Source organism: Pteropus vampyrus, unplaced genomic scaffold, assembly GCF_000151845.1.
Source record: "Pteropus vampyrus isolate Shadow unplaced genomic scaffold, Pvam_2.0 Scaffold55, whole genome shotgun sequence".
NCBI lineage: Eukaryota > Metazoa > Chordata > Mammalia > Chiroptera > Pteropodidae > Pteropus > Pteropus vampyrus.
In genome coordinates, this window is record NW_011888836.1 from 6,287,109 (window position 1) to 6,310,776 (window position 23,668).

At 34.7% G+C, this 23,668-nt stretch overlaps 1 protein-coding gene and 1 pseudogene across 9 annotated transcripts in view; one reads left to right on the top strand and one right to left on the bottom strand.

Annotated features, from left to right (window-relative positions):
• GREB1L (growth regulation by estrogen in breast cancer 1 like) overlaps positions 1–23,668 on the bottom strand; it is a 225,124-nt gene that overhangs the window by 86,005 nt on the left and 115,451 nt on the right. For all 9 annotated transcript variants that reach the window (XM_023530829.1, XM_023530825.1, XM_023530828.1 and 6 more), the window contains 5 exons: positions 23,174–23,333; positions 22,768–22,965; positions 13,655–13,831; positions 9,571–9,747; positions 7,157–7,279 (listed from right to left, as the gene is read on the bottom strand). In XM_023530829.1, coding sequence (XP_023386597.1) covers positions 7,157–7,279; positions 9,571–9,747; positions 13,655–13,831; positions 22,768–22,965; positions 23,174–23,330 — 832 coding nt within the window. In that variant the 5' untranslated portion in view covers positions 23,331–23,333. The remainder of the gene's footprint in view (positions 1–7,156; positions 7,280–9,570; positions 9,748–13,654; positions 13,832–22,767; positions 22,966–23,173; positions 23,334–23,668) is intronic.
• On the top strand, positions 17,512–17,631 carry LOC111739916 (annotated as a pseudogene).

A 23,668-nucleotide genomic window follows, 5' to 3' on the forward strand; every position in this document is an offset into this window, starting at 1 on the left:
ACAGGGATAAACAAAATGAACCCAGAGCTTCTAGTATATAAGAGACTATAGATGTTAACAATTATAATTGGGAGAAATGTCACACAAATTGGTAGCAAGGCTGAGTCAATCTTGAGTTGCAAAATAGGTGTTATTTTTGGTTTTACAAATGAGGAAACCAGGGTACAGAACAACTGAGTGGCTTTTCCCAAGCTGCAACAGAGTATATGTCAGATGCAGTATTTAAATATCAGGACTCTGACTTCAAGCCCTGTGATGTTTACCATCTACTCTGAAATGGTGCTCATCTAAGATACGAAATAAATTAGATTGTGAACTGAAAGAGAAACAATGCTACTCCAAAGGATTTCACTGTCCTCTCAGAACAGCTTTTTAATCTTTTTTTTTTCCTACACCATTGTTAAAGTATATTTTACATATCATAAAATTTATCTATTTCAAGTGTACAGGTCAATGATTTCTGGTAACTTTACCAAGTGATGCAACCATCACCATAAATCAATTTTAGAACATTTTCATCTCCTCCGTTAGAACCCTCACGCCCACTTTCAGTTAATTTCTATTCCTACTCCTTGCCCCAGGCAATCACTAATCTAGTACCTGTCTCTCTAAATTTGCCTTTTCTGGACATTTTATAAAAATGAAATTATACAATATATGGTCTCTTTTCAGGTTTCTTTCACTTAGCATAATGTTTTCACGGTTCATCTACAATTTAGCATGTGTTGATAGTTTGTTCCTTATTATTGCTGAATGGATATTGTAAGGATATACCACATTTTTTTGTCTCTCTATTCATGACATTTAGGTTGTTTTCTGTTTTCAACTACAGTGATCAATGCTATTTTGAACATCTGTGTGCAAGTTTTTGTGAGGACATATATCTTCATCTCTCTCAGGTAGATATTTAGATATGAAATTTATGGATTGTGTAGTAGTTTATATTTAACTTTTTGAGAATCCGACAAACTGTATTCTAAAGTGGCTGCCACATTTTACATTTTTACCAGCAATGTATGAGGGTTCTTATTTCTCCACATCTACAGGTTCTTGTTATTGTTATCTGTCTTTTTGATAATAGCCATTCTAGTGGGTAAAAAGTAGTGTGTTATGGTTTTGATTTGCATTTCCTTAATGACTAATGATGTTGAGTACCTTTTCATGTGCTTATTAGTCATCTGCATATATTCCTTAAAGAAATGTCAATTCTAAACCCTTTGCACATGTTTGATTGAAGTGTCATCTTATTACTGAATTGTAAGAGTTCTTTGTAAATTCTGGATACAAATCCTTTATTAAATATGTGCTTTGCAAATATTTTTTTTCAGTGTTGTCTTTTCATTTTTTTCTGCTTTTTAATATTTTTTAATTTTTCAATTACAGTCGACATAAAATATTAGTTTCAGGTGTACAACACAGTGATTAGACATTTATATAACTTACGAAGTGATCACACCCTGATAAATGTAGTACCCATGTGACACATACATAGTTATTACAATATTACTGACTGTATTCCCTATGCTGTACTTCATATCCTCATGACTATTTTGCAACCGCCTTGTGCTTCTTAATCCCTTCTCCTTTTTCACCCATTCCCTCAATGCCTCTCCAATCTGGTAACCCTCAAAATGTTCTCTGTGTCTATAAGTTTGTTTCCTTTTTGTTTGTTCATTTGTTCCTTCTAGATTGCACATATAAGTGAAATCATAGGATATTTGTCTTTTTCTGACTTATTTCACTTAGTCTAATATCCTCTAGGTCCATCCATGTTGTTGCGTATGGCAAGATTTCACTCTTTTTTATGGCTGAGTAATATTTCATTGTATATATGTACCACCTCTTCTTTATCCCTTCATCTATTGATGGACACTTAGGTTGCGTCCATATCTTGGCTATTGTTAATAGTGCTGCAGTGAACATACAAATGCATATGTCTTTTCAAATTAGTGTTTTAGGTTTCTTCAGATAAATACCCAGAAGGGATTACTGGGTCCTTCTTAGTCTCTTATTAAGTCTTGGTTTTAAAATCTATTTTTTCTGGTATAAGTATTGTTACCCCAGCTTTTTTTTTTCATTTCTATTTTCTTCCATCCCTTTACTTTCAGTCTGTGTGTAACTTTCAGTCTGTGTGTATCTTTCAATCTGAAGAGAGTCTCTTGTAGACAGCATATGTAAGGCTCTTATTTTCCTATCAATTTAGCCACCTTATGTTTTTCAATTAGAGCATTTAATCCATTTCAAGTAATTGTTGATAATATGTAGTTATTGCCATTTTATTATTCATGTTTTCGATCTTCTTCTTAAAGAAATCCTTTTAACATTTCTTGTAATATTAATTTGGTGGTGATGAACATCTTCAGCTTTTTATTTTCTGGGAAGCTCTTTATCTGTACTTAGATTCTAAATGATAGCTCTGCTGTAAAGAATAATCTTGGTTGCAGGTTCTTGCTTTTCATCACTTTATTTTGTGCCAATCCCTTCTGGCCTGCAAAGTTTCGGTTGAGAAATCAGCTGACAGTCTTATGGGGGCTCCCTTGTAGGTAACTAACTACTTTTCTCTTGCTACTTTTAAGATTCTTTTTTTGTCTTTAACCTTTAGCATTTGAATTAGGATGTGTCTTGGTGTGGCCCTTTTTGGGTTCATCTTGTTTGGTGCTCCCTGAGGTTCCTGGGCTTGTATGTCTATTTCTTTCACCAGGTTAGTTTTCCGTCATTATTTCTTCTAACAGGTTTTCAATTCCTTGCTATCTCTCTTCTCCTTCTGGTACCTCATGATATAAATGTCGGTACACTTGATGTTGTCCCAAAATCCCTTTAAACTATCTTCGTTTTTTCAGATTCTTTTTCTTCTTGCTGTTCTATTGGGTGTTTTCTCTTACCTCTCTTCCAAATCACTGATTCAATCCTTTGCTTCATCAAATCTACTATTGATTCCCTCCAATGTATTCTTCATTTCAGATACCGTAGTCTTCATTTCTGATGGGTTCTTTTTCATGTTTTCTATCTCCATTTTTATATTTTCTATCTCTTTGTTGAAGTTCTCACTGAGATCATTGAGCATCTTTATAACCAGTATTTTCAACTCTGCATCTTGTAGATTGCTTGTCTCCACTGTTTAGTTCTTTTTCTGAAGTTTTGTTCTATTCTTTCATTTGGGACATGTTTCTTTGTCTCCTCATTTTGGCTGCCTTCCTGTGTTTGTTTCTATGTATTAGGTAGAGATACTATGTCTCTTGGTCTTGTTAGAATGGCCTTATGTAGTAGGTATCCTGTGGGGCCTGGTAGTACAGTGTCCCTGGTCACTTGAGCTGGGTGCTCCAGGTGTAGTCCCTGTGTGAGTTGTGTGTGCACTCCTGTTGTAGTTGAGCCTTGGTTGCTGTTTGCACATCAGTGGGAGGGATTGACCACCAGGCTGATTGGTTGTGAGGACTGGCTGTGACTACAGTAGAGGAGCTGTCATGCAGGGGCCGACCCTACAGAGCAGGATTTGCTGTCGTTTCATTTTCTTAATGCTGTCTTTTTAAGTATAAAAGTCTTGAATTTTGATGAGGTCCATTAACAATTTTTCCAGAAATAAATCTTTATATTTATAGTCAATTGATTCTTGACAAATGCAATTCACTGCAAGAAAATAGTCTGTTCAAAGACGGGGCTGGGATAATTGAATACCCACATGCAAAAGAGATGAACTTAGATGCTCACCTCATACCATACACAAAAATTAACTCAAAATGGCTAATAGACTTTAATGCAAGGATAAAACAATAAAACTTTTATAAGAAAACATAGAAAACAATCTTTCAAAATCTTGGTTAGGCAAAGATTTTTTTCATCTATTCTTGAATTCTTGTCTGGATTAAACACAATACACGTGTGTGTGTGTGTGTGTGTTTTATGTATGTATAACATAGGTAGATAACTATACCACCTTCAGTCAAAATGATGAAATATTTTACAAGATTGTTAACTAACATTTGAATTATCAATGACATAAATATGTTAAAATATGCAAGAGATAAGCGGCAAGCCAACCAGAACAGAACATCCAGAGCTTGACAGGTGGAATTCAAGACAAAGCTGTGTAAATAGTAAGTTAATCCCTTCTTCAAATACTATGCAACGTGTACCTACATTTCGGGCTAAGAAATGTTGATAACAGGCAGCCACTGATTACAGATTAAGAAGGCAATCTCCTATAGAAGAATGAATATCTATCAGTTATGATAGATATGAAGATGCCACCTACTCTAATGTTTGCAATTTCATAATGCTAACATAAAATTTTTATAGTCTATTACTTTCAACATATCTAAGATTTACAATCTATTACTTTCAACATATCTGAGAAAAATTATTGTTGAAAACCATAAACATAATTAGTTAAGAAGAAAGTTTTAAATAAAAGCCTAATTTTAGAGGCATTTTCTATTAAATTCTCTAGATTGTACCTAAAATTGTTCATCGCTAATTTCATGGTCCAGTTACCACTTTTACCACCACAAGGGATACAGAAGAATATTGGCATAAATCTTGGCCACTTGTGTTCACTGTGAGTCAGTCAGTAACTTGCCTGTGTCTTTTCACAGCAACTGATAGAGCTTTTGCTAAAGCCTGAATCTTGATTTCCTCTATTACAGAGCAACATCAGTTTTCAAAACATATTTCCTGGTATATCGTCATGTATCACCAACGAAAATATGTTCTGAGAAGTGTGTCATTAGGTGACTCTGTCATTGGGTGAACATCACAAACCTAGATGGTATAGCCTCTAGCTCCTAGGCAACAAATCTGAATAGCATGTTACTGTACTGAATACTGTAGACATTTATAACACAATGGTATTTAAACATCTTAAAAATGGTACAGTAAAAATACAGTATAAAAGATAAAAGTGTGTGTATGCATGCACACATGCATGGAGCAGGCAGGGGCAGGGCTGTGGAGGGAGGTCCTATTGGAGAGAGAGTGGACATCAGGAGGGAGGGAGGGAGAAAGGGAGAGAGGAAAAGAAGAGAAGTAAAGAGTAAGGGAGAACAGAGATCAAAAGAGACCCAGAGAAATAAAGCTTGAGATGAGCAATAATACAAGGAAGAGAAGGAGAAGAGAGAGGGGTAGGTGTAGGGGTGGGGGTGAATGTACATTCATGTGCATGTGTGTGTGTGTGTGTGTGTGTGCGCGCACGCGCACGCGTGTGAGAGAGAGACTGTGAGTGTGTGGGAGGGTGGAAGGCAGGTGAACAGCATGTTGAGCTTCCTCCTCTATTTAAATACCAGGGCTAGCAATAAATTCAACATCATAATCAGGTCCAGCCTTTTCTTTCAATATCGCAAACAAACTTTTTTGCTTATAATCTATTATTATCTTATGAGACTACTGACGTATATGCAGTCCATGGTTGACCAAAACGTCACGTGGCACAGGACTGTAATTAAAACTGCATTGCTGCTTATTTTTTAATTACTTTGCATTACTGCTTATTAAAATATTAATATCTTTTCATTATTTTCAGCTACAACTAGTTATTTACATACCCACCTCTTCCTCTTAGGAAAGCTAATATGTTTTATTTATTTTTTTTATCCTTTATATGAGTGGTTTTTATATCATCAGAGCCATTAGTTAAGTTGTGGAACCCTACCTTACAGCATCTGATAAAGATTTTAGAACATAATGAACACTTGATATAAGTTTTTGTTGGAATACAGTAAATATTCATTTTTAATATTATAGTTTTAAAATCATATTTTGCTAGCCCCAAGGTCTAATGGCAGAAACTATATTACGGAATCAATCAAATTACTAAGATAATATTCTAGGAGAGACATGTAGGTTTATCATTATTGTAATGAAGGCTAATCTTTTAATGCCAAGAGCCAAATGACTTTTTCTTTCTTGAATAGCTAGTGACATAATGTTCTCTCATTTATTCTAAAAAGAAATGCTGTCGCCTTTTAGATCACAGCCTCAATCTAAGTCTCTTGAACAGTTGAGAAGTTAGACTTTTTAAATCCAGAGGAAAGTGGGCTCTGCTGAGTTCAGACATACAGCAAGAAGTGCCCATATAAAGCCAGCCTTATTATCATTGCTAATGTGATAACATATTCTAATAATCACTTCCACCTTAAAAATAAGTAGAAACAATTTACCAGGTCATCAGAATTTCACATAAATTTGAAAGAAGAATGCTAAGTAGTTAAATAAATGAAGATAGCCTTGTTTTTCAACTTGTGGTCGAGTGGACACTGGACAAAGCATGTATACTATGAAGTTTGCATATCAGATAAGTAAAATGGTACTTCACAAAAACACAAGAGCACTGAAAAAAATTCACAAATTCTTTTAAAATACTTTCCTTCTTGCCTAAGATATAACTTACACTGCTTCTGAATAATTTTCTCAAACACTATCTGCAGCAATCTTTTCAGTTTCAGCCCTTCAGCCCTCCAGCCCTTCAGTCACCTGGAAACGTTAATTCTCATCTGGAGCCTTCTCCTGACCTCAGGGCCTGGATCAGTGTAGTCCTCTATCTGGAGGAATTTTTAAAAGCCTTAGAGGGCAACTGCTCAGTTTCAGACCATCCACTCTGCTGATCCTGCTCAGATACTGTAACCTAGTTTCAGGCACTAACATTTTACCTGGTTATTCATATCCGAGCCCCTATCTTGAGCCACTAGAAAACAGAACCTGGATTCTTCTGTTGTGATCCTCAGTCCTATCTTGGGGACTTACTTAGTATCCCAGTTGGTGCAGTACTCCCTGTGATGTTCTGTGGGCTGAGTTAGAACCCTACCCAGTCTTCATAAATATGTCCCCAATACATGCCACCGGATAGCTAGGACACAGACTTTCCTCATGTCTAGAGTTCCACTTATTGACTCCTGTCAGACTCCTCTAGGGACAGTCCTATGCTTGAGCTCAACTTTCTACCACCAATCAGTTCCTTTCTCCATCCTTCTCCTAGCACTGGCAGGATTTGGGGTTCTGATCACCCACAGACTGACCTATCTCAATGCTGAGTTATAATTCTAATAGTAACTCAATTAATTTACCTCTATTTAAAAATACTTCTATTCAAACCAGCCGACAGTGAGTTTTAAATGCCTCATTAAATACACATCTGCTGTGTAAAATCTCAAAAGAAAATACCCCATACCTGTCTGAATGAATCCTGATTTGTATCCATTAGCTGTGCCATTTTCTGGGGTCACAGTTGATGATACTGAAGAGTTTGGTTTAATGGAGAGGCAAGTAGCAGAGGATTGTCGGCTTCTACATTCTGGAAAAGAGTAAGAATCACATTATGTGAGGAGATCAATATTCTGTTAAAACAGGTAATGGGGACAGAATCCATTAAAATCTCCAAAATAAGTTGCTGCTCCTTAAGTGGCAACCACTTTCCTAATCTGAGGTCCCTCTTCCTCTCATCTTGACTCCAACAGAATGTGCAACATAGTGAACACAATTTGTCTTCCTAGGGCCAGATGTCATGTTTAGAAGGCAAAGAAATGGTTACAAAGAACAATCAGACTTTTGTTACCCACAGACTAGTTTGCAGGGGAAGAATTACTCATAACCAATAGAGTCATGCTAGTTTTAGGGGTAGGACTAAGGTTAAAACATCAGTAATTTATAAAAATCTCATAAGCTTGCAAACACAAGTTAACCTGCTGTCCAGGGATGATTTAAGTGTGAAACAGTTACCTAGAGTCCATCTAGGCTACCTTCAACCTTTTCACTTCAACCTTAATGTATGTCCCAAAGAAGAAGTAAATAATAACTTATAGGTGGTAGACAAAACTTAGAAATGCTCAAATTATTATTATTCTCAGTTCTTATTAAAGAAAATAGGTAGACAATATTCAAGATCATTACTGATCATACACCAAGCTTCATTTTAATTAAGCCGATATGGGTGTCTGGTATATTTTAATACCTTGTACTTGTTCAGGTAGATAGTGAATACTGTGACAACATGTTGGGGCTGTAACTTTCAACCAAATTATACCATGTTTTATACCATATTAGTCTTAAAGATAGCACATGAAAAAGAGATAAAAGTGACAAAGTTAATTATAGAGGTTCCTCTGGAAAGTTTCCAAGTTTATGAGATACATGTGAGGATTGGAGGCAGTTTTCTATCACCTTCTATGCTATGACCTTCCTGAAGAGCTATTGTATTTGTCCTACAAGGATATTTCCACATTATATGTATTATATGCATATTTGTAAATTGATAGTATATGTTTGTATATATGTGTATATATACATATACAATTCCAATCCAAAATAGCAACTGCTATAATGTGAGGCTTCAGAAGCCATCCAGAGTCACTGTATCACAAACTGTTTCACAGATATTATTATTTCCCCCAAAAAAGAATTGTCATTGAGCACTAAATAAGAAGTTAAAATATTTTATGCAATCAATAAAAACTTAAAAGGGCAGTTAAAAGACTTTTACTTTTTGATTAGGGTTCATGATATTTAAAACAATTTTTTCTAAAGAAAATTTCTATAGACTTTATTACAATAAAAAGTTATTTATAATTCACTATGTTTATGATTCAATGGTTGCAAGCTTTAAATTCTGATGATACCTGGCTTGGAACACATAGCCATTTCCGGAGTAGTTATATAGTGTCATCTCAAATACAACCAAGAGTAATTATGGTAAGAGACTCAGATGCAAATCTGCAGTTGTAATTTGAATTTACTATGCCATTTTTCTTTTTTTTTAATCAAAATATTTCTATTTTATTTCCACATCATAAATGTGTAATTTTAATAACTGATCATCAGCTAATATAGTAATACAAAAATGAAGGAGAAAAAGATGTATTTATTTTCATAAAGTGCCATTTTTCATGGTCAGGCCAAAATCTTGCACAGACAACAAATAGAAACATTAAAGACAATTACTAAATTGTCTTTAATAATATAATGTTAATAATAAAGAAAAATCTCAGCATCTAAGAAACTGCTCAAAAGAACTAGATACCTAACTGCTTTAGAATAATGAATAGAACTTGTGTTGAATCCCACCAAACACATAAAGATGTGAAGTTTCAACTGGATTCATTTCTATAAATAAGTTTGTTTTTTTCTAACTAAAAAGAAACAAAATTTCCCCAGGTATTATAAAGAGTGTATTACTTATTCTAAAGTATGCTTATTTCTAATTAAAATAGAAAAATATAGATGCTTGAAAGTTACCAAAGAACCTATCAAATAAAGTAGAAAAAGCATGTAACTAGGAAACTGATATTTTGAGGTCCTCTCTAAATGACAGAAGAGCTGCAGAAAGTCCATTTCTTCCGAGAGTGGCACTTCATTCTCCCAAGAGAAATACACAGAGACATGCACTTTCATAAACTTGATTAGTCTCCATTAAAAATCAGAAGCAAGTCAAATAACATGCTAGAGGGCTTTAAATTTTTGGATAGCCTTCTGAACTTGGGATATTTATCTGCATCATCCCTGAATTCCGAATTTTGCATGGGCCACTTATCATATGGGTAACATCCTCATTCTCTTTCCCTTCCTTTCTCTCCAGGAAGTTGATGATACCTTTCCAGCAGATAAGAGGTCCCTTTGACAGTACCCCCTGGGAGCTTCTGACTAGGTAGTACTTTAAGTGCTTCTGCTTCTTTGGCTGGGTGGTAAGCTTCAAGTTAATGTGGTTGGAAAATTCCGTGAAATACCGAAATCCTCTTTCTCCACAGCCGATACAGTTTCCAGAAAACCCTGAAAGGAGGAAAATAAGTTAGTTATTGGTGGTCTTGTACGTTGATATCACACTTTTACATATAAGAAGCACAGAAATATTTACAGTCTTTAACCCAATGAGTTCCTAATTTCAAGGAAATAATTCAAAAGAAAAAAACAGGTACAAAATTTATTTTATCAGAGTTATTTCCTAACAGTGAAAGACTGAAAATAATTTAAATTTTTTAAAATGTTCTAAAAGAATAACGGTTAGGGAAACAGAGTGGATAATATGATGTGATAGAATTTATATAGTTGACATAAAAATATGAAAAAGTTTGGTCCTAGAGATGTCCATTATTTCTTTCCCACACATTCCTCTTTTTAGAGAACCTGCTGGCCCTGGTTCTCTGCCCTGCCCACCATGTGGACTTGCCTCCATGGCCACAGCTGATTAGACTGTGGACCAATATCTGACCCAATCTGGGACAGTCTCTCTCCCAAAATTTTGAAATAATTACTAAAACAATCAGTCAGGTGGTACCTGGGCCCTAAATTAATAAGGTTTTATAAAATTGGAACATAAGCTGGGATCAACCACATGTCAGCTAAGGTGTGGGACAGAACAAACAGCAATGTGATGAGGAAGCTGGTCTGCAGATAGGAGAGCATGGGCAGTGATGTGAAAACTCAGGACATTGTCAGCTTTCCAGTTTCTATGAGAGCCAGCTGTACTTTCTAGCATGAGTTTCTTGAGAGTCTCATTTCCTCTTTATTCAACTCCTTTTTACTCCAACTAGTTTATTATTCCTTTAGATATAACATCCAAACAATTCTCACTTAGATTAATCAAACAAAATGAAACTTTCCATGACCTGCTTAGAGCAGGGAAACATAGAAAGAAGAAATGGAGAAAGTTTGGAGGATGAGAAGCCATGCTTTGCTTTATTGGAAATGAATTTTTCAGTCCCCACTTAATACATAAGAGGAAAAGGCAGACAGCAGGGTAAGTTCCTCTGGCTGTGACTGATGAGGACATCACACATGTATTGTCATATAGTGAACAAGTACAAAAAAGTTATAAATAGGAAAGGGCATTCTAAATTTCATAAATATAATATCTCTATATACAACAACTAATTGAAAATTCACTGAAGTGATATATTCTTTTTAAGCCTCCAAACCAACTTGTTACATATTTAACATAGATAAGAAGAGAAGAGAAAGGCCAGGATTAAAGACAGAATATCTTACAATGTCCCAATCTCAGAATGCAGATAATCAATTCAGAGCATTTAGAAATAGCAGTCCAATTTATTATTATTTATTCAGTAATTATTTATTGATCAGCTACCTATATGCCAGGCACTGTACTAAACACTGGAATAACAGTGGTGAACAAGAGATAGTTATAATCTGTGATCAGTTACATAAAATTAGTAATTCTATGTAATTAGTTTATAACTATTACTTTATAGAAATGTAAACATTAATATAATTTTATAAGTTCTTTAAAATATATTTAGATGTGGATTGCATTTGAGAGCATCTGGCTATTTGTTCAATATCTTTGAGCTGCAGGCCAAAAATAAATAAAAATTGTCAATGGCTGTCTAGTTTACCAGGTTTCTAAAGCCATCTATTCATCCAACTGTCCATGCATCCACCCACCCATCCATCCATCCACCCAACAAATACTTGTTCTTTATGTGCTAGGCACTGTTTCAGGTACCAGGTTTTCAGCCCAGAACAAAGAAGATAAAATCACTGCCTCTGTGTAACTTATATTGTGGTGTGACCACCATGCCTTGGAAAACTGCCTCACTTGTAAGGCAGATGTACCACACTGAAAACACAGTAAAAACCTTTCAGCCAAAATAATTAGTGTCAAAAAATGAGGCTTATCTGATAGGCCCCAGAAGTTCATAAAAGATTAATGTGAGAATTAAGCAAAGTCGCATGTCTATAAGGGTATTTAATAAATATGATAGAATGGCAGAATATCATTTAAAGAGCAAGTCCAATGTGCTAGGTGCTGTGCTGAATGGGTGCCTTATAAACATCAATTTAATTTGATCTTTACAACCCTGCAAGGTAGGCATTATTGGCCCCATTATATAGATGAAGAATATGAGACTTCAAGAGAATAAGTAGCTTCTCAAGTTTTTAAAGTACTAAGTGCAAATCTGGGATTTAAACCCAGCTCCAATTCCAAAGCCCATAGTCTTTGGTGTCATTCTTGATTATACAAGATTATGAAATCTATTATTCTGATGGTGTTTCGTGTGTCCTTTCCATGATGTATTCTAGGACAGTGTTCTTTAACCTTTTTGGTACCAGAGACCAGTGCTGCTATGAGAATCTAATGCCTGATGATCTGAGGTGGAGCTGAGGTGGTGATGCTAGTGCCGGAGAGCGGCTGCAAATACAAGGTTTCACTTGCCTGCTGATCACCTCCTGCTGTGTGACCCAGTTCCTAACAGGCCATGAACCAGTACTAGTCCATGGCCTGGGGGTTGGGGACTCCTGTACTAGTAGAATTCATCTAGTTTTGAATTACTGAGTAAAAAAGAATTATGAAACTTTTTTTGTCTACAGTCAAGCCACATATGAACTGTTTCATTCAATGAAACTATGATGCTTTAATATGCTAAAAAGAAGTTTCCCAAAGGTTTTTTTGTTTTTTTTTTTTTTTGCTACAACCAACTAGGCTGTTAGCTCTGTGAGGAAAAGGGCTATGACTTATCATTTTTATGCCCCCACATCATAGCCTAGCATGATTTCCATCACATAGTACATTTTGAACAAATACTGTTGAATGAATAAATGATCAATAGTGTGCTTTGACTTTCTTTGCTAATTTAGTGCAATGTATAAATTTTACTGTTAGACTTCTATATTAAACCATCTACTCAATTTCACTAGAAGAAAAATAATATGAAAATGTTATGAAAAATAAAAATTGCCACTTCTTTTACTATAAACCAACAGAAGGCTTTGAACTGTAATTCAAAGAACATTTATAAAGTGTGTGCAGGGTCACTTTCTGACTCAAGATTTTGATTTATATATTTCTAGACTTTCTGACGACATTGTAAAACTAGGAAGAATGCATCAAATAAAACAAATAAAAATATAGCTCACAAACAATACAATACTTGAATTCATCGCCCTCTTCTTTTTCCTTTTTATTGATATTTATGCTGAAAATATCTATTTGTCCATCTACAGCAAGAGATATTCTGGGAAACAAAAGCAACCCCAGGGAAAACACAGTAGCAAAGAAAGTAACAAACTTCATGTGCCCCTTGTCTTTTTAATCACTAAGAATAATTTAAAAAATAAATCTACTATTTCCCATGATGCAGAGAAGCTATGTTGTGAAAAAAGCCCAGACTCAAATACCAGAAAGTAAATAATTCTGAGATAAAGATATACATTTTACATCACATATAAATACTATACACACATATATATTCTTAGTTATTTTGGGTGAACTAAATGCTAAATGCTAAATATAAAATGAGAATCACATTAACCAAGTATAGTTAGGAATAATGGGTAGTATGGAAAAACTACAAATAACTTACAAAGTGGATAATCCACAGTTGAATAACTGAGAGTTGATTTAACATCAAGTCCAGATAAATGACTCTATAGAGAGTGAATACTTTGTTCTACAAAATATTAATTTTTGATAAATTGCATGCTGTCCTTTATTGCCTGGTTTAAAAAGTCTCTTCATTAAAGTGAGTGTTTGGAGAATGAATAAAATAAAAAGCTAACTTTTAAGATGTTCCTAAAGTAAAAAATGTTTCATACTTGATCTGAACTATATAATCCCCAACTAATTCCATGATTTTTGAAAAGTACTGTAATAATTTAAAATAAACTTGATTTTAACTCCCTCATCTTGAAAAGAAGTTTATAGGTGTGACATACTTACCTAAAAGTGCATTTTTTCCATGATCATCTGGTAGGAATCGCTTGTCTACAGCACACACCAGGATGTGTTCAGGAAGATTGGGAGACTTTGCCCCCACCAGGAGGAATCCTGCTGGGATGTCAATTTGTTCCATACACAGAGATACCAAACGCAAATCCTTTCCTGCTTGACAAAAACCTAAAAACCAGTAAGGGCATAGAGAAATGTTTAGGGAGGTTGCAACTCTTGATTGCCCATTTGGATGGTAGATTTACTTGTGAGAAGCACTATTAAGAACTAAATTTAAAGTTCATATACTCCAACTAGAAGACAAATCTATTATATGTGCCCCTGTGAGCAGAACTGAAAATGACACTAAAAGGAAGTATTTCTGATTGGTTCAGCCAACATTGATGGTTTTTATATTTTCTGTCCACAAGTAAGGAAATGACAAATACATGGCAAAGTCTGATTATCGTGTGTAACTTTTATATGCATATACTGTGGTATTTTAAATTTCAATTCAAATTCACTTCTCTAAACAGAGATGATCATAGAACAGAGATGCTTTCCATTTCACATAGGAAGAGACTGAAGTTCAGAGCTTGGTGACTCATAAATAAATGGGCTAGAACCAGAACTCAGAACTGTTAGGTTACTTTCACTAGTTATGACATGACATGACAAGACAAAACTTTACATAAAAGCTTTGGATACCATAATGTATTACAGTATTTATTAGTTCATTATTTATAAAAATCATTTGCAAAAAATACTGTCCTAGGCCTGGGGATATATATATCTTCCTCTAAGAATGCATATTGTAGTTAACTGGAAGAATGTATAAGGAAATGATAATCACAAAACAATATTACAGAGGATAGCTATTTTCTGCTGTAAATCACCAATGTCCACATCTTCCAGGAAATGATCCTCCTTGCGCTCTAATTATGTGATTTCTCAGGAGAGTTGTGATATTCTAGATTGACCTGCAACTAGCACCTGATCCAAGCTTGGCCACTGTAATATCCCACCTTTCTGGTCATAGTTGATCAGCCCAGGGCTGGGCACCTGACATAAATCAGACCAATCAAAGCCGTTTCCCTAAAAATTCTGAACATGGGAGCTAGGGAGAGCACTGCTTGGTTTGCTCTGTGGCAACTCTGTTCCTTGTCCTGTGAGAGAAGTCTGTCAGCAGAGATGGGAGGCCCGGGGGAATGTTTTGGCAGACTTTGGATCACTGAAGCCCAGCTGTATCAGCCTTTCCCATGGTTTGGTCAAGACACCTTTTACTTTGGAATTCTTCCAATAACTTCTTCACTCTACCTAAGGTAGTCTGAGTTCAGTTTCTGTCACTGGCAACCCAAAGCAGCTGAACAAAAGTATGATAAGTGCTATTTCAGGGAGTAATGAGAGATAGAGGATGGACACCTAACTCTCCACACACAAACCTGAGGAGATCACCATTATTATCACCCATTACAAAGTAGGGAAGAACCATGTTATATTCTTTCACCATCATTTAATAACATGTTAACCAAATGCCAACAAACAATGAGATGCCATTAGTTAGTATATGAAAAATGAAAAGAAAACAACATCCAAACATTGTATAAAGCTGTTGTGCACATAAATCTACTATATGGTCTGGACCATCAAAAGCAGATATAATAAAATTGGAAAAAGTCAACAGAAGAAAGACTAAAATGATAAAGACAATGGGGTTCGACCATTTCAAGCTTGTAGATCCCCTTTTAACATTAAAATAATTCAAATTTAACTTTTAGTGTTCATGAGTTGAGAAAAATAATATAAAAATGTTATTGTGAATTCTTTAACAAATTTAAATAATTCTGTATTTTATTATTCACAATATCTATATTTATTTTAAAAAGTCATTTACATATGAGTCATATTATTTATTGTTTACAAACATTTTTGGAGCCTACGAATACATAGAACCCCTTGAAAAAAAATCTGCTGTTCTCACCCCCATTACAAACAGGACTCAGTTTGTTCTGAACTTTGGAAGTTTGAAATTGATAATGATGATGATAATGATGATATGATGATATTGATGGAAGCTAAAATTTATGGAGCATTAACATAAGCGAGGTAAGTACTAAACACTGCATAGCTTATTTTATTTAACCCTCTCAACAATTCTAGGTAGGGACTATTATTTCTTTTTCATAGATGGAGAAACTGAAGCTCAGAAGGATTAAGAAACTTGCCCAAGTTTCTTAATGAGTTTCTTAATAATGAGTCCACTAATGTTCAGTGATGTAAGACATGGGAAGTTTACTATGTGAAAACAGACGTACTGTTCAACTTAGCAAAAAAAAAAAAAAAAAAAAAAAATTAAAAACAGTGATAATCCAAAGCTCAAACTCTGAGGGGTGAACAAAGACTTTGTCACCAAATCCTAAAATACTAAATCTAGGAGGCATTCTAAAGTCCTCAAAGGAGCAACTCATTTTTTTTAATCAAAGAAATTATTAATTTGTATGTAGACAGTAAACCTAGAAACACATTTCCCCTAAGAGGTATCACCTTTATTATAATTTGCTCTAAAAGGCAGAACATATAAAATATCTTCCCAAACTGTGTAGATAAATTCAGTGATGAGAGGTTCACGATTGTCTACTGATGGAAAACAGAATGCTTGGAGAGTTGTCTCTATGTCACTAAGTAGTAATACAACCTTTCAATGCCTTTCATTCACTCTGTATTAGAAAGAGTAAACTAGATGAAACCATAAGTTTGTACCAATTTGTATCAATTTGCAAGTTATTACAAGACTTTTTAGACCATCAGAGGTTGATGGAACCTCAAGATCATCAGATATAGCATTCCCCAACAAGCGGTTAGCAAACTCCCATGGATTCATAAAGGTATTCCAAAATACCTGAGAACTGTAAGTGAAACTTAGATAGCATTACCAATTTCTAAAACCTAATAAATAACTATTCTAATATCCTACTTTTATTTTTATTTTTTTATTTTAAAAGGTGCTTTTTCGAGCAAAAATAATTGCAGCCCTAGAAACACAGATTCAGTTTGCCACCTAAATTGTGTTCCCTCTAATATCCTATTTTTAAAACAGAATGTTCTGAAGATGTTCCATCTTACACCTGTAGGGATAGTAGAAACTAGTTAAATAAACTCAGGTCAGAACTGAGTTGAACCATATATCAGAGTGTGGTTTTGACTACAACACAATTTTAAGTTGTTTTTATTATAAGTCATAGTATTGATATATTGCTTAATTTATACCCACGATGATTTGTCGGTTAATGATGAAAAGCTCAGGAAATACTGCTTCTGCTAATGAATGCAAAAATAATAATTTTACAAATGTGCCTAAAGATACTGTTTGCTAGATATGAAAGTTAGATCGCTACCCCCACTCATTAAATAAGATTATATAAAATGCACCAATGTTTCTAGGACACCATAAAAACCAAAATTACAGTAAACATTTAGTCATTATAATCCAATTTGGCTTTTCATGTGGGAGAGAAAAGTATGTCATTTGCAGAGAAATTCTGCAAAGAGCCGTCTGAAACTTTTTCAAAAATATAAAATTATAAAAAATAAACTAGTATATCCTTTCAATTATAAAATGTAGAAATTCCAAATGTGGGCATTAACAGTAGACTTTGACCCTTTTTTGATGCTGGAAAACATTTAAATACACTTAGCTCTTAGCTAGTCTTCTCATCTCCCCCCACAAGTATAACATTTATTTTTGAATTTGTGAACAAAACATGCTTTTTCTTATAGAACCAACTTAAAGTAAATTAAACAGCAATTATTAAATGATAAAATATAGACAATTTTTCTTGTATGCATGAATATCAAAGAGTATAATAATAGTCTACGGCCATGCTACCCTGAACAAGCCCAATCTGGTCTGATCTCGGAAGCTAAGCAGGGTTGGGCCTGGTTAGTACTTGGATGGGAGACCACTTAGGAAGACCAGGTGGCTGTAGGCATTAAAAAAAAAAAAAAAATGAGATTGTAAGCTGACAAGGTCTTTGCAATCTGTGAGGTCGACCAAGGGTTGCCTCACCTAAAAAAAAAAAAGTATAATAATTAGTTGATCTAAAATAAATACTTTCTACTTAAAATCAATTCTTTATCACATGCTATATAACAACAGTTTTTAAATTTCTGAGGGGTTCAAAAGATTATATATTACTATAAGAGAGATTTGTGAGTTGAAGACTGGGTAACTACTCTAATCTCTGTAGTATGTAAATGAAGAAACTAGGACCCATAAAGGTTAAGAAAATGGCCCAGGGTTAAATACCCATCAAGCAGAAAAAGCAGAACTAGAACTCAGGTCTCTTGACTCCAAGCTAGATGCTCCTCATTCTCATTAACATTTCTCTGACTCATATAATGCTTTACCTTCCCTCAGTCTGACATAGGACACGCTCCTATAGCTTCTTCTTGGCCTATTTTTACTGACTGCTATCACCCAACTTTCCAGGCTGAATCCTGGGGGCACTTGATAAACCAGCCCCTGCCAGCCATAGGCTATGACAGCATCCACCTATCTCCTACTGCTGATGAATCCTTAAAATTCATGATTTTGCAAGCCACAAAGGTGACCCATGATTAAAGTGACATTTCTAATGGTATTTCTCAAAGCAATACATTGTAGCAAAAGGGAAATTACTGGGAAACAACAATTTTGGTTCTGGGCTAAACAGGGAAAGTCGAGAAGATACAGTGTGGAAATATCTGAAGAATGCAGGATTTTCTATGGAATGAAGATTATTTCAGAATGGTTTCTATGGAAAAATGAAAACTACAAAGTCCACTCAATTAAGAATCACATAGTTTTTAGTACTACAGACTTTGAAGGTTTTCCCATTTATGTTATGAGAACACCTAAAGGTCAAAAGTAATTATTATTTAACAATGACTGAATTCTATGAGAAGCATGTGTTTTCAGTCTCCTCCTCTTAAAAAAAAATTTTTTTAGGAAGTGCCTGTGACAATGAAAAGAGGAAATGTCTTACTTTATGCTAAAAACCCCTACAATGATGAGAGTATGTAGAAGAGTCAGGAATCAAATAAAATTGCTCCCAATGGAAAAATTTGAGCAACAAAATAAAATAAAGCAGTACTGGATTATAACTCAAAACATAAAATAAATATCCATGAGTACATAATGATATAAATAACTGAAGAAATCAATAAATGAGGGAGAAAGGACAAATTTTCATGTAGTAGAATTCCAAATAATTTATGTAGATACTCCATCCTTGAGGAGGTCAACAACAACTTGCTATTTCTTAAGTGTGGGTTAAGCACAGTGACATCTTTTCATGGTTTGGAAAGAGTAGAGAGAACACTACACCTCAGCCAGGAAATCTAGGTCAACATCAACAGTCATAAATCATGCTGATAGCACAGACCCTTGATATAATATCATGAAAATGACACTTTACCTTTGTGATTTTCCACCCCCAAACCTATAACCCGTTAATGAGGGGGAAACATTGTACAAATTCCAAAAGAGGGTCTCCTACAATATATCTGACTTATATAATTCCTGAAATTGTTAGAGTCATCGAAAACAAGGAAAGTCTGAGAAACTCACAGCTAAGAGAAGCATAAGGAAATATGACAACTAATGTGGTATACTACTACAATGTGGTATCCTGGATGGGATTCTGGAACAGAAAAAGGACATTAGGTAAAAACTAAGGAACTCAAATTATAGACTTTAGTTAATGTAAGATGTTAACAACAGGAGAAACTCTGTTACTTTCTCAAGTTTTCTGTAAATCTGAAACTGTTCTTAAAGTTTATTTTAAAAATGGCCTGTTTTATCTTCTTGCCTTCTAGTTACCAACATAAGCTGCACAGGCAATTTAATTAAGAGAAAAGAAAATAGAAAAAGAGTAGGTAAGAATGAGTGTAGGAACAAGATCAGAAAGAAATCAATTCAAGGCCAAAAATGGTCACAAAATCAATCAAAAGTTCCTAAATTCAGTTTGAAGTTATTCTGGGAACATGCTCACCTGCCAATGGTCTGGCCTTTTGTTGTGATATCTATTAACTAACTTTCCTCCAAACCCTCATTCTTGGGATTTAGACCAGCTAATTATATAGAAAATATATCATCAGGGATCCCCAATTAAGAAAAACATTATGTAAAGCACATATTTATTTTTTTACAGACTGAAAATAAGCTATGTGAATAGCTAAGGATTCTATGAAATGTGATTATATTTCAAGACCTATAGGATCCAAATATCTGGTGTAACAGGTGGTTCTATTTTTCTACTATTAGAAATATACCAGATTATTCACCTAATAAAGATCAAACATTAAATCTCAATTAAAATTGCAAACAAAATAAAAGGAAACCTTTCTCTCCCCTTTAGGATAATTTTGAATTACATCTGAACTGATCTTGAAAGAAAGATCTTTATTTTAGAGGCTATTGGAAAATCTTGGAAAGAGTATGCAAAAAAAGAAAATTATCAGTGAGGTGGGCATACAAATAATTTATTTGACAAATGTGCCCCCTAAATAGTTTTACTTTCTGAGAGTAAAAGTGAAATGTTACCCTAGACCCAAGACTTTTGCAGCAAATGATTTTAATTTTTTGAAAAAAAACAGTAGAGGGCTCTTCTTTATAAACTTCATCTGCATTTCCTTAAGAAAACAGCCAAGGTTTTCACTTCACAGAACCAGATTTGCATTCTCCAATTATCTCCAATTTGAAGGTTACGGAGTAATCTAAATGGGGGGAGGGGAAAGTTTACTGAAACAGCTGTAAACACTAACGAATGTAATCAAGGCAGTATCTGGAGACCTAAAATTTGGTTGCCCTTCACCCCTTTAGACAATCAACTGCCTCCCAGCAGGGTAGGAACCTACACTATTCCAATAATTTACATAAGAAATTAGCAACCAAAATTTACATCTGAATGGTAAACCCCAGAAGCCTATCAGGTGTTAAGTATCTGCTTATCTAAATTGTCTCTAAAAATAGCTTCACCTTCCTTTAAAGCCTTAAGTAAATAGAGGATTTCCCATAGAAGGGGGTCCGCTAAAACAAGCTCGGCATTATATTGCCCTATTTCACTGACAATTTTATTAAAGAAGATTTCAGGGCTGTTCTGCCTTTGAGTGAGAAGACTCTTAGAATTACTTTAGAATGAGCCAAATTGAAACAGCTATGGACTAACTATAAATATCAAATTATAAACTATGCTTTTTATTTTTAATGGTCACTCTCACGTGAATTAAAGTGGGAAAAACAAATAATGCACAAGAAATTAGTTATAAGAAACCAAAGTAGTTGATGGAATTTAAGTGTAGAACTAGTGTTTCTGGGTTGTTTTAGAATTTGAATCTTGTGCTTGGGTGAGATAGTTCTTTTTTCTCAGAAAAATTGTACCTGAATAAGTTTCTTTATCTTTAAAATAACAATTACTCTTCCCTTATAGTTTACAGAATCACTACATGGTAAGGTTAGTGTTCTCATGTTTTGAAGTTCATGAAACACTTGCTATCTGCTAGATCACTGAGTTTATATTTTGGTGAGTCCTAAATAGCTTTCCATACTTGGTTATATATAATACCAGTAGTGCCAGATGCCCCAAAAGGCAAACCTAAAACCATATATAGTGCACAGGAAAAACAGGGGAACCCCTCACCCATTTTTTTGGTATAAAATTTGACATTTTTAAATGATCTTCTAAAGCTTTTACTATGTTCTATTTAATTCTTACATATAACAAGATTCTTAATGACAATCTAACGATATTTTAAGCATTATTTCAACTTCTAGCTATTGCTTGATAAATATGAGCTAACTGATCGATTAAATAAAAGGCATGAAAATGGATACAAAACAGGTAAGTGGAAAACTAATGTCAGTCACCTCCCACACCTCTGCTGGTATAAAGGCCTGTATTACATCAATAATGAGAAAATTGATATATATTATACTATATTAAGTCTGGGCAAAAGTAACCAATCATATATGGAAGTAAATTCATAGGGAATGATGTGCTAGAGGCAGGCTCAACTCAAAGAGCAGTATTACTTAATTGCTAGAGGCCAATGGTAATGGATCAGGCATAGATAAGCTGCAAGGAGGATTATTCAGGTTTCCAAATCTCTCCTAGGTAGAGGATTTAGGGCCCTTTGTAGTTTATCAGAATTGGAAAGAGAAACAGAGGGAGGAAGGGAGGAGGAAGGAGAGAGACAGAGATATCAGGGAGAAAAATAAAACTTCCAAACAGTGCAAACTCATTCATTTGGCTTTACATATTTGAATCTCTAGTTTATCTAAGTTATTTACATTCTAAGCTTTGTACAAGGGATGTCCTGAAAATCTTACCCCCTCCTTCTCCTTCTCTTCACCCTCCACCCCCAAGATTTAAATGCATTAGAATCGCCCCAGGTTCAAGTCAGTCTGGGTATAAAAGTTATATACTATATGGATAAAGTAGAATCTACATACTAACTAGAGTGGGAAGGCCAGAAAATAGCACTGTACGCCACTAAATGGAAGGAAGAGAGTATAATTTAAGTTGTAACATTACCAAAACCATGAAATACTGAAAATGTTTTACATTAGTATTTTCTTCTTAAAAGTGTGGTTAAAGCTTTGGTAGCTGACAAAATAAAACGGGATTATCAAAATATGTACATTTTTCTCTTCTATAGATAACAATATACTGGATGAGTGTTCAAAATAAATGGAAAAGGTAAATATAAAACACTTGCTATCTCTGTTATTGTTCTGAGGGTAGGAAAAGAAAACACTAAAAAAATTTCCTAAAGTAGTACTATTCTTGCAGGAAGTACTTGGAGCACTGGAAAAACCCTGACCTGAGTCTAGGCTTGCCACTGCCACATACCATCTCGAAAAGTCATCAACTGCTGTGAATCTCAGTCTCTTCATCTGTAAGATGGGGTGATAACACTTGCCTTTCTTAAAGACATCTGCTATGAAGTCACAGAAAATAATGTAAGAGCATAATTATTCCTCATTCTTTTCTGTAATTACTGGTTTTCAGCCTTGGACACCACATGTAATGACTGAAAGCTGGCCATTCAATATTAGAGGGATTGAAAAAAAATCTGAAACCCACCATCTGTAGTGCAAGACCCTTCTGGGGCAGGTTTTTGTGAATAGGGAATTGGTGGGCTATTTGAATCAGACATTTCCTCATCATCTTCATCATCTTCCATTTCATTAACTGTTAGAGTGTTAGAAAAATCCAGGCTTCCATTTTGAGTGTAGCGGTGTACCAGGTCTTTATCCAGATCTTCCACCTTGGGTTTTACATCTGGGAAAACAAAGAAATCATAGCTAATTTAATAAAAAGATGTTTAGGAAAAATAGCCAAAGGAAAAATTCATAATTCTGAAAGACATCTGAAGACAGGGAGACTAGCATTTTCTAAGAATTAACCAATTTATTTCACAGGTCTCCAGATTTGGAAGGCCTACTTCTTTTAAAAGAAGTGTAAGAATGTACAGGATTGAGAAACTTACCTGCAGACGAGAATGGATGCTGGTCAGGGTCCAAGTATAGCTGGGAAAAAATTGGCCGTGGTACCACACTACTACATCTCAGAGAGGCTTCTATGGAGTTGTGGAGAGCCTCCTCAAATCGAGCAGATTTCAGTTGCCCAGCATATGAATTCCCCATGGTCTACACCACCACCCCCAAAGAAAAAGAGGAAGAGAAAATTGATATAATTAGAGGACCATATGTCTGCAAAGTATACATATATCTGACATAAATTATATCCATATATCTTATCAAGATATGAATTATACATATATTTCTTGTTCAGATAACTTGTATAAATTATTTTACCACATCACATTTGCTATTTGTTTTTACAGTCCAACCCCGTTACAAAAAACCACTTTAAAGAATCTTGTATCTAAGAATGAAACAGTAATAAATACTTTACATGAACATTCTCTAACCAGTAAGTCAGGATTGACCTGTTATTGTGAAGCCCAACTTGGTGATAACTA